This window comes from Schistosoma mansoni, chromosome 1, assembly GCF_000237925.1.
Source record: "Schistosoma mansoni strain Puerto Rico chromosome 1, complete genome".
NCBI classification, from domain to species: domain Eukaryota; kingdom Metazoa; phylum Platyhelminthes; class Trematoda; order Strigeidida; family Schistosomatidae; genus Schistosoma; species Schistosoma mansoni.
The window spans coordinates 17,151,084-17,163,094 of NC_031495.1; the positions used below are offsets into that span (position 1 = coordinate 17,151,084).

The window sequence follows — 12,011 nt, forward strand, 5'->3', positions numbered from 1 at the left end:
AAATTATCAATTGAAAAGTGCGGACATGAAGCAACTGCCAGAAGTTATTTTTTTCAAATTATGTGGGGTAATCTGTTATTATGTGCTATGTTAAATTATAAATAGAATAAGTGCAGACACCAGTTGCCATTTTAAACGTTTTAGGGCTTTATTAGTCAAATTTTAACATGTAGTGGTTAGATAAAATCTTCAACTCTTTTATAACTTCTTAGTGATAAACAGCAGATTCTAGTCTCCCTTCATTCACCGTGATTGTAATTTTTTTATTAAATACATCTATCCATCTAATCGAAACCGAATATTATTCGCCAAACATAACAAATGACCGCATAATAAATATAAGTATTTATGGTAAACATCATTATGACTGATTTTCGTATTCATTTTATTTCGGAGAATATCACATTTGTCTTTTTCACAGAAGTTCCAGGTAAACACCTAACTACAAAATCAAATCATTACATCATCGTATGCTAATTCTTACTAATCTGACTAAATTTAACAATAAGTGACAAACTGAAATATGATTCTAATATTTTGTCAACCTGGATGAGTTGGTTTACTCCCTGTTTCAAATGTAAAGAATTCAAAATAGATACTCTTATCCGATATATAAGCACAGGTTTTGAGCTAAATCTTTGAAATAAACATAGTTCAACAACAATTCTCTCATATGAATGTTTACAAAGAATTTTCAATTAGAATTGAGAAACATTAGCCTTTGATTCAATGGTCTATAAGTATTGTGGTCAATATGAAGTTCGAAAGTTGTAGATTTGAATCCTTGTATACGTGTACAACTGATGAGTACCAAATTATTCTTCGATTTTTCACTAATTCTCCAGTTAATATTGTACCATGACAAGAACTAACTTAGGAACCTTCATGAATAAAGTCTTTAATAAGAAAGAGAATTTAGTATACTTTCAAATAAGTTCCGCGAACAGGTTAATGAAAAAACAATGTTTACTTAATGACCAAAATACTTGCAACACATTCAGTAAGTGTCAGAGATTGTGAACATAAATATATATATAAGTACTAAAATTACTCAATGACAATGAAATGAAAAAGCAAAAAAATACACTTTAAGAAATCAATTCTGTTCATCATTGTTTATTTCAAATGAGAAAAAGAACGTCGAAACAGACAAAATAAAACAACAATAATGATGATGCCCAATAACTGATTAAAAAAAAATGACTTCAAAGAAAATTACATTTTTTTTTATTGCTGATTACAAAATTATGGAAAAAACGTTTTTTTTTTTAAAAAAAAATTGATATGTGTATTTGGATAATTTTTCGGTCAGTAGTGGTTTTCTTTTAAAGATGTTTATAAGTAGTAATATATTCAATCCATGATTTGAAATATTCAGCTTTGATCAACTAATATTTGTGATAAGTAGTTATTTATTCATTCTAACAAAATTTGTTCAGTTCAATTAATTAAGCTAATATATTTGAATGTATGGCATATGTAAAAAAGAACAAAAAGAAAAAGGAAAGCTGTCCATATATGTTTTATTTTTGTTTAAATTTTGGTTTAAATCATCACAACACACTAATATTTATGGATTTAATAATTTGATACAATCTCGTAAACGATCCACTTCAAGATTGATATGATCTAGACTACTTTCCAAACATGTCTAAAAAAGAAAAAAAATTTTTTTTGAAAAAAAAATGACACAAAGTAAATAAACAGAATATTAACATGATAATTAAGAAAAAGGGAAAAAAAAGAAATCAAATTTAATTATTTCACCATTAGCTAATAAATACATGATTATTTACAGTCAAATGTATTGAAATAACCAAAATGTAAATGAAAAACATCTATTTATAGTTGTCTAAAAATACCGTGGTAGGTTGTGCAGGAATACTGATAATATTCAAATAATAATATCAGAATACTGATCTAGTGTATGATTAACTTTACTGTGAGATTCGACCAGCTATTTACACTGAATGCACCGAGTATTGAAAAAAGTAAGACTATTATAATAATTTTTTTCGGCGAAACTTGTTAATCACCAACAAAGAAATTTTAAAATTAGACTTATTAAATACATAGATTGATGCAAACATAATTATTTATGTAAACCACATGGGATCGGAGCATAGTTTCTATGCGTGAATTCAGCTGCTAGATACTTAGCAGTGTAAGACAAAAGTGTGTATGACTAAATGTTAAAGAAATGAAAGTTATACATACACGTATTTCTTACCTATAGTAATTTTCTGTAGCCCCAGAATTTAGTTTGTTGACTGAATTTGGGAACCTGATTAAAAATTTGTTTTATTGAACGTTATTTTATATTCTACATACATTACAATCAGATGACAGGGAAAATTTACGGAAATAATTTGATAAGTGTTCTTTTGATTGTTTACATACTTTGATGTGATAGGAAGTAGACGATCTGTATCATCGGCTAGACTGGGACTCATTTGCATCCTAACTATTATCGGAAAAATTACCTTCTGTTATATTATTCTAGTGGTATCTTCTAAACCGCACAAATATTTTTCATAACTTCTTAGGTCTATCAGTGATTCCTTCTTTTGATGTTGACTGTGTTATGGAATTTATTTAGATTCTATGTCAGTCTGTTTGATTACAGGAATCAGTAAACGTATGCTATAATCCTGAGGTGATAAAAATCAACATAACGAGATTCTAAAAATAATGTCAGTTTGGTATTCATTTTGAGAACCGCTTTGTAGAAACTGACTTTATTCAATGCTTAATTCTCTTGAAGTTCATTAGAATGTGTTAATTGTAGTATCATGCTATAAAAATTACCTGATATAGAAAGAAATCACCTCATTCCGAGTAGTTCTTCTGAATTAAACTCAATTCAAAATATTACTTAACAATAATTCATAGTTTCATCTCTTTTTATTTTCAAATAAAACTGTCAAAAAAAGTCATTTCTTTTTTCATATGTGGAATCATGGTTCCTTTCGCGTTGAATAAACACTTGAAAAACACATTAACATAGTTTCTAGAACAGTGTCATATCATTTTTATTTTTCTTCATCAACTATACAAAACATCACATACTTTTATACTTTATATAAAAAGGTTTTTAAACTATAGAATCTTGACTATAAAGATTAATGAGAGTCATTAAAAACAATTACATTCATCTTGAACACTATACAAAGTTGATACTTTTACATGATTTAAACTATTAATCAAAAGTTTATTAAACGATTTTTTATTGTTTATAAGTGTGAACATATCGAAAATTCTCAGTTTAGATCCATCATCATTACTGACAAATCTAAAAATACAGTTTTTTTGTATTTTTACAAAGAGCTGGTTCTAGGATATTCAATTATGGTATTTTATGGAAACTATTATTAATTGAATAATGAACGTTTCTAAACTATATTATTCACTTAGTATTACTTGTTTGAATCTTTTCATTGATGTTTAGGACTGCAACTGGTCAATCTCTTATTGGCATGTGTGCATACTGTGCGTATTGTCTCGATATGTCTTTATTTCACAAGCATGGTAAGCAAAGATGGATAGTGGCTAGCAGTGGAATCAAGGACGCGTGTTTCGTCCTATTTGGGACTCGTCAGCTGGATGTACCTGCATCTCAGAGTTGATGTCCACTCTGGGACTCGAACCCAGTACCTTTTTCGCTTCAAACGCCATCACGTTATTCACTCAGCCACTGAGTCCTGATAGCCACTTGCTAGTGCATTGTGGCGAAGTTTAAATTCCCTTAGTATTATTTGTTTGAATCTTCCCCTTGATGATTAGGACTGCAACTGGTCAGTCTCTCAGCTGAGTAGATAACGCGATGACGTTTGAAGCGAAAGGTACTGGCTTCGAGTCCCAGAGTGAACATCAACTCTGAGATACAGGTACATCTGGCTGACGAGTCCCAAATAGAACGAAACACGCGTCCTGGATTCCAATGCTAGCAACTATCTATCTAAACTATATTATTTTTATTGATGTTAAACTATTTGATTTATATTTGAAAATTAAAAATATATTTGGTTTCTTAATAAAATCCGTTACCTTAGAAACCTTAACATTAATTTGACTTAAATAATTTGAACTTACGCTTGCTTATAACTATTAGATAGAAAGTATAAGTAACAGTACAAGAATCGGTGAAGTAAAAACACTTCTGTAGTTGATTGTCTGAGAAATCGATCGTTTATAATTGGATGCAGTACATGGATACGATAATATATGTTGAATAAAACACTAAGGACTTTATGATAATGATGGTTAAGAAGAAATGTACATTCGTTATACATAAAAAATAAATTGAATTAATAATTCAGCGAAAAAGATAATGAAGTACTTTAAACTGTCATACTCCAAAAATCCAAAATTTTTGATCTTTGAACTAAATCAATCAGAAATTAGAAGTGTTAATAGTTTTTCGAATATCATTTAATATAATATCGAAGTATTGATGTGACATAAATCGAAATATGAATGAACAAACATCGAATGAGTTTACGTGTTACAGATAATTTATTAACTTAAGCATGTGGAAAATGAAATCGAATTCTCATAAAATAAACAGGAAGCTATTTAAGATGGAAGCTTAATTCTCAGATACAAGTATAATGATTGTAGCTGAGACTAAATCTAAGGTTCATAAAAACGATGTAGCTAAGTAGCGAATGTGATGAAGAAAGACTACTACTTTGATATTTTTTCAAATGAAATTCATATAAAACAGTCAGTACACATTAATCAATGAAGAAAAATAAAAAAGGTAAATATTATGTAAAGACATTATTCGTCACTTCATACTGCTTTATTATTCTGCTTGTTACATATTCTTTATATTGAGCTTAGGATAGCTGGAATAATTCTGTGCTTTTTTTCTCTTTGATACCTGGCTGAGACATTATTTTAATAATCCGATATATAAAAAGTATACATTCAACCTAATAAAAAGATAATCGTAGTTTTACAAAGTACAAATAAATAATTATGAACGTTTCTTCAGATTGTCTAATAGTCTGGAGATACACAATTTAGAATACTTTCATTAATTATCTGTATTTCATTAAAACAAGCAGAAATTGTAATGTCCCGTTAAACCGTCATTACTTCGATTTAATATGTCGATCAGTATTAACGTTACGATGTGCAAATTAAATAACACCATAAATTTTTAATAAGTCACTGAAGTAAAATATACAAAAAGGATTATTTAACTGTTACATAAATATATCGATGAAGTTGTATAATTTTACATCCAGATTATGCAACAACAAGTAAGAAACACTTTTGGTAAAATGAAAAGTTATTGACTGTAAATAAGGATTCATACTGCTATTATGTTTATTCATTTTTCTACTTATTTCAATACAATACAGTACTAGGTACATAACCCAAGAGACGTAATCAAATTAGAATACTTCATTAATTTCAAATAGATTTTTATTGCAAACAGACATTGGTTAGGAAAGTGTATAAAGTCAGGAAGGATAGCATTAAAATTCCGAAACAAAGATAGACTTTTACTGAAGAACAGGGAACCCTGTACGACCATTTCGTTCTAGTATGAGACTCATCAGCAAGTTGTGTCCACTGAATTGCAGATTGGAATCGAACTAAACACCTTCAGGCTTAAGAACGGATGCTTAAGCTCTAGAACCCTGAGCCGGCACCCAAAGGTGTTAATAACTAACGTCAAAAGATCAATGAATTAGCACAACCGTCTAACATCGTCTTTGGTGAATACCTGCCACACACCTTACGCAGTTGAACTCCACTAGTCAAGACTTCTTAGGGAGAATAGAACAATCGCTGTAAAACGACCAAACTAACCTTCCATAAAACCACAAAGAATCAAGTAAACATGTATTAGTCAGGTAAAACACACTGAATTCTTATCCATGAAATGTTATCTGAAATCAGTGAGTCGGGAACAAACAATCACGATCATCGATTTCCATCAATATTCAATAAGTTTTGATAGTCGTCCAATATTTTCGACAATACTAATCTCCTTTTTCAATATCATTTCACGTAATCACTTTTATAAAATGATCCAAAAAATGAGTTATACCTTATTTCACGTTTTAAATTATAGCGTAAGAATAAATGTGTATATAATCACCCACAGTTCTTAGTACTGTGTGGAATCTTTAATAGCAACTAGAAGTAACTCTTAAAAATAAATAACCTTGGTGATTCAGTTTTATCTCACAAGAAGTCATAAGTGCAAACTTTTTAAGACGTCATAACTAAAATATAAGAACGATCGAATGATACAAAACGAAAAAAATATTTTAGAACTGGATTATATCTCCACTGGACCGCCGTTTTCAGATTCATAATCACCACTTTAAATGCTCAAAAGACTATCTATTAAGCTAGAAAAACGGATTATTGTGAAAAATGAATTACACGGAAATGCTTTTATTATTTTTATATCATGTTTTAACAATCAAATTAAAAACAAACTCTAGTTTAAATTCCCTTTCAAAAATATCTTATCGAATAGAACTCATGTGCATTAGTTTACTACTGATTTCCGGCTTTTAGTGACAGTACAAGACTGTTGTAAATGAAATTTGTTTGAAGGAGGCTTCTGGTTTTCATTAAGAAAAAAAGTAAAATATCCACTGTATAGATTTCATAAACGAAAATTTAAAACATGGTAATCTAAATATTGATTATAACATGTTTCTATCAAGTTGAAATCAACAAAACAAGACTAAAAATCATTATTTGTATGTTGGAAAACTACTGGCACAGCAACTACTACTAATACTATTACTACTGTTACTATAAATACTAGAACTGATAATAAATGCAGTTATAATAGCTACAGCTTTGGCATTTTACTATATTTTACCTCTTTTTTATAAGAACGTTTGAAATCCTTGCATGATCGGCTTGAAAACAATTCATCCTTTTCATATTCATATCAATATCACCAATCAATTATTCAAATTCAATTTTATTGTACGATGGATCGTTCCATTTATTAAAAAAAATGATTTTATCATTCATTATCAGCATTAACATTATCATCACCATCGTGAATATTAACATTCCCATTTTTTATAATAAATAATAATAAAGTAGTATATAAGATAATTTTTTTCCAAAGTTAAAAATTAAATAATAAATACTTAACAGTGGTGAAATAATCAGAAGGGGTTTTTTTGTGGAGATTTTTGTAATTTTAATAGTTGAAATCATGAGTTCATTAAAGCTAGACCATCATGGAGAACCTGGAAGCACTGGATGGTGGTGAAATAAACTGATATTTGAGCTTTTTTATTTACATCTGAATTATTTCGTCGTTAATTTCATTAGATTACGTTTTGAATGACAAATTATTCAATGGTTTCGTTTTTAATTTTTATTAATTATACTACTACTAACCGATATATTTTATAAGAATACCTTTCATAGCTAATTCTAAACTATGGTATTAGTATATATATATATACACATGTTATCTAAATATGAAAGTATATCACTTTTACTGCAAATAAAATTACATTTGTCTTAAAATAAGGTAAGGTGAATAAATTAAGGAAAAATAGAATAAAAAAATAAAGTATATTATACATATGATCAGTGTATATAGATAGATACAATATCTCTTTAATGTAAGAAATCCATGATAATAACTACTTATTATACAATCAATAGTATAAATGCTCAAAATGATATCTTTTTTCTATACTTTTTTAATTGTTAATTAAAAATAGTTAAGTAAATGAAGAGATTAGGTAATGGTAAACACTTTTAGGCAAAATTTAAAACAAACTCTTAGTTATTAGTATATATAATATTAAAATGTATCCTCAGAAACAAAAGTGGTAATTTATACATGACTGAGGTTTGCTTAACGAAAGATTTTTCATAACATCCTTAGTACTCATAATTTGAACTATTTAGGCTGTAATCATGTGTGTTCACAAAACTGTTCATTTTATCCAATAACTTTGAAAAGGTGTTGTATTAGCTTGATGTAATTTATTCTTCGTTTTACTATTTCACTTTTTGTTAGGTATCATTACGTTACAATGTGGGAACATAAGCGAGTTTTGGGCAGTATTTATCAAGAGATGACTAGTGTTTGAAGAATAATATTAACTACTAAGCACTGGACAGATGTCTGATCTTATAGGAGAACTCTCCACTAGTGATTTTTCTGAAAATAGGAGCCAGGAAATACGCGTCAATATTTATAATCTTTGATAATTTTGATTTTGATCATTTTTTGAAAACGTCCAAAGTGAACTGCCTAATAAACAGTTTGAGTTCCTTAAATCACTGCCATTCTTTTAAATATAATTTCTTGTCCAATATCTTGCATTTATCAACTATTCTAACTGTTAAAAGAGGATTCTTACAAATTTTTATCAAAGTTTTGAAACCATTCTTTTAATTGCAAAGATATATGATACCTAGTGTTTAAGGAATAAATCTCCTGAACATAAACTTAACAAATAGCTCAGTTTTGTAGATGATATACCCATACATAACCAAATCTCTGTTAGCTTAATACAATGCTTAGAAGGGTGTTTCAAATATTCATATAACCTTTACTGAAAGAAAGGTTCAAGGGAATTTTAAACCAAGTTTTGAACTAAAACGTTTTCAATGGTCAATTAAATTATATTGAACAGTCGCCAAAAATCAAACTGAAAACTAGTCACACTATTACATAACTCATTAGTTTGAATAAACATTACTACTGATCTTAAAAATAAATTTCAAAACTGAATATCTATTCACCAATTAAATATTCACTTATAATGTCATCTAATGTTTATCTTCTGAAGTGAATATATTAGACCTACCTCATTTCGTCTTACAAATACAACATAAGTAATACTACTTTACAATGATTGAATAAATTTTAGCATTTTTATGAAAACATTTCTTTTGTTTTCATATGTGTACATTCACGGAGGGTACTTGACTTGTATGCAGGTTTTACTACTTTTCATAAGAAGAGGATAAATTTGAACTGGGGAAAATTATGATCCACTTAACTAAGCTAATTATACTCTAATGAATTTCATAACTAAATCATAGAAATCTTCACATCTTCATACTAAAATAACTAGCAAACGGCTGATTTACTCATGAGTAATACTTTTCAAAAGTATGTAAAAAGCTGACGGTAATAAAATATTATAAAATCATCATGACGTTTCTATAACTTGTCACTTTTTGATTTAGCTAAATAAACTGACCAAAAAAATTACTTTTATGAATTAAAACCTAATCCCACATACTTTTTCTGGAATTTTTAAATGATGTGATGAATATGATTGAGGAAAATAAATTCGCTCATATTCGTTATCCATACGATTGCCATGACGTAAATAATTTGTAGGTTGCATATCTCTTAGACGACGATCTGAATGTGCGTGAATAATATGAGGTTGTCGATTTAGTTGACGATTCAATTTCACAGTGGAGTAAGGTTTTGTACTTAAATTTTGACAAGATGTATAATAATCTCTTTCCAGTGATTTTAAACGTTTAGAATTATGTAAATGTCCAAAACTGGTACTTGGTCTAGCTGAAGTTGGTACAGGGTATAAATCATATGATCTGTTTAATGCGCATTCATCCAAATAACCAGAGACTGATGCTGGACGATGTCTATTAAATCGGAGGCTGTTGGTACTGAATACGGATGGCAATACAGGTTGATCAAATACTGAGATAAAAAGAATTATGGTACATCATTCTGTCAAAGGATAGAATTCGTACAATTTTAAACCAAATAAAAATTAATATATGTCATCAAAGTATGGCATAAATTTTCCCTTACTTTTCCATTGTTATTCAGTGTATATTTAAAAGTGTTATCACTTGTTAAATTACAGAATTTAGCAAAAGTAAATATTCTGACCGATGACATTGGATGGACCAATATTCTCTGAATAGCTGCTTACTGTTAATAAGAACTCCAATTTTCTACTCATTGGGATATTACTATTATTTGTATTCAAAGAAATATTATGAAGTCTGCTTTAGAAACCAATGCGATGAATACAATATTAGGAATAATAACAATCACAGCTCACAGAGAACTATTTATATCCACAATTTGCAGACCAACTCGTTTCAAATACTTTTGCTAACAATCATACTACTTTTCTAAGTAATACAGTAGGCTAACAAATTACAGTAAATATTATGTGGTACAGGTACATTTACAAAACAGAAAAAATGTGATTGTCGACTAGATTCTCAATCCAATTACAAACAGTAAACTAGAAGGGCTCTTGAATATTGCTAAGCATATTGCTGTAGTTTCTGTTTGTCACCGGACTAATAAAAGCCAGCTCTCTCCAACACACACCTTTATTTCATTTAGAGTGCCTACAAATCTCATAAGATGTGGCTGATTTCACATGCTTTTCAAACTAACGGGGTAATAATCAAAAGAGATAGTTTTTACTTAAACTTCATTAGTTTTGTTGAAGAAATGGCATGAACGTTGGTTGAATTTTAGGGAGTACTTTTCGTAAATAAAATTTTAGTTAACGTTTTTAAACTTACTTTTCTTATATGTATACTTTTTATGTGAATGACTGGTATGAATTGCTCTTCTTTTTTTTTCCGTTGATGGTGATCGTCCAACAACGACTTGTACTTGAGATCTATGTTTTAATGACTCATCTTCTGTAGATAAAGCATCTTTCTTTAATGACTTTATATGTTGACTAGGAGAATATTGATAATCTGATGCAATACTCCATTTTCTGTGGTAATTATTAGTTGAATCCCTTGGTTGTATCTCAACATCTATATCATCTTGTCTAGTTGAATTATTTAGATCTACTAAAGTATCCGATAAATCATCCATACTTTTTTCAACTGATCGATGCTGTATTAAATGTTCTGATTGATGATGAATTTCTTCATTACCAATTGTTGTTGGTGACAAATCAATATTTTGATCATCAAGTGAACCTTTGTGATCCTGTGTATTGATATTATTTTCACTTATTTTTGCACTTGTTAAAGAGTCTGGCATGTTTTTGTTGGATAAATAGTTCTGTTTTTTACCTTCTAATAATTCTACTGATCCGCTGACTTTGAATACTTCCGATTTTTGTGGTATATACGTATCAGAGTCATCTAAACTTTGATTGATACCAATTAGAGTGTTTTTGTTCTGTCTTTCATCTATTGATGCACTCATAGTGTAAACCTTTTGGTTTCGATCTAATGAACCGAAGTCACTTAGTACATATTCAGATTCATCACCAAGTTGAGTATGAAGTCGATTTATGGGTTCATCTTTATGAGATGAATGTCTGACAATAAATAGGAGTGAATAAAAAACTAAATGAATTGCACAGACCAAGAACAAAATTACACAAAAATATTAAAATCCAGTATTTTTCACAAGTACCAACTACAAATTATTCTTACAGAATATGAGTGATAATGTGTTGAGTGAATAATTATTTCTATTATACATCGACTTATCCTTATTGTATAATATATTAAAATGACACATGGTGATGATTTTAGAATTTATGTTAATTTACATACTAGGGGATAAGTAACATGTAGACATCGAGCTTCAATCCAGATTCATCAGGATTTATTCCTTAATTTACCGTTTTTCTGATTTAAAAGAGCTAAAAAGAACTCCCAAGAAAGACTGTAGTGTTATCTTGATGCTGTAAGTAAAGATTAATGTTACGTAAACTATATTTTATTGATAGGTTCCTTTCTCTGAACAATTACCAGTATGTTCCATACACGCAATTTCCAAATTTATAAACAAAGTACACATAAAACACTGTGGGGCATGATCCTCAAAAGATAGAAACTTCAACTGTTCATAACCAGAAGATTAGGTATGATCAATAACTTTTTCATTCTGTTTTACGTTTATGAAATTATTTCAGATGTTCTAATTTACACCTAGCTGAGAATTAGAAAAATTGACTTTGCCCACTATGTTATCCAGGAATACTTTGTCATTTATACGAATTCGGTGTTTAAAAGTA

The 12,011-nt window shown here is 29.0% G+C and overlaps 1 protein-coding gene across 1 annotated transcript in view; it reads right to left on the bottom strand.

Moving 5' to 3' along the window:
• Positions 1 to 1,270: 1,270 nt before the first annotated feature.
• Positions 1,271 to 12,011, bottom strand: part of Smp_020070 (hypothetical protein) — a gene marked incomplete at its 5' end in the record, with an annotated part of 39,577 nt that continues 28,836 nt past the window's right edge. Inside the window, 3 exons of the mRNA XM_018793468.1 lie at positions 1,271 to 1,651; positions 9,267 to 9,697; positions 10,546 to 11,306. Coding sequence (XP_018647978.1) covers positions 1,571 to 1,651; positions 9,267 to 9,697; positions 10,546 to 11,306 — 1,273 coding nt within the window. The 3' untranslated portion in view covers positions 1,271 to 1,570. The remainder of the gene's footprint in view (positions 1,652 to 9,266; positions 9,698 to 10,545; positions 11,307 to 12,011) is intronic.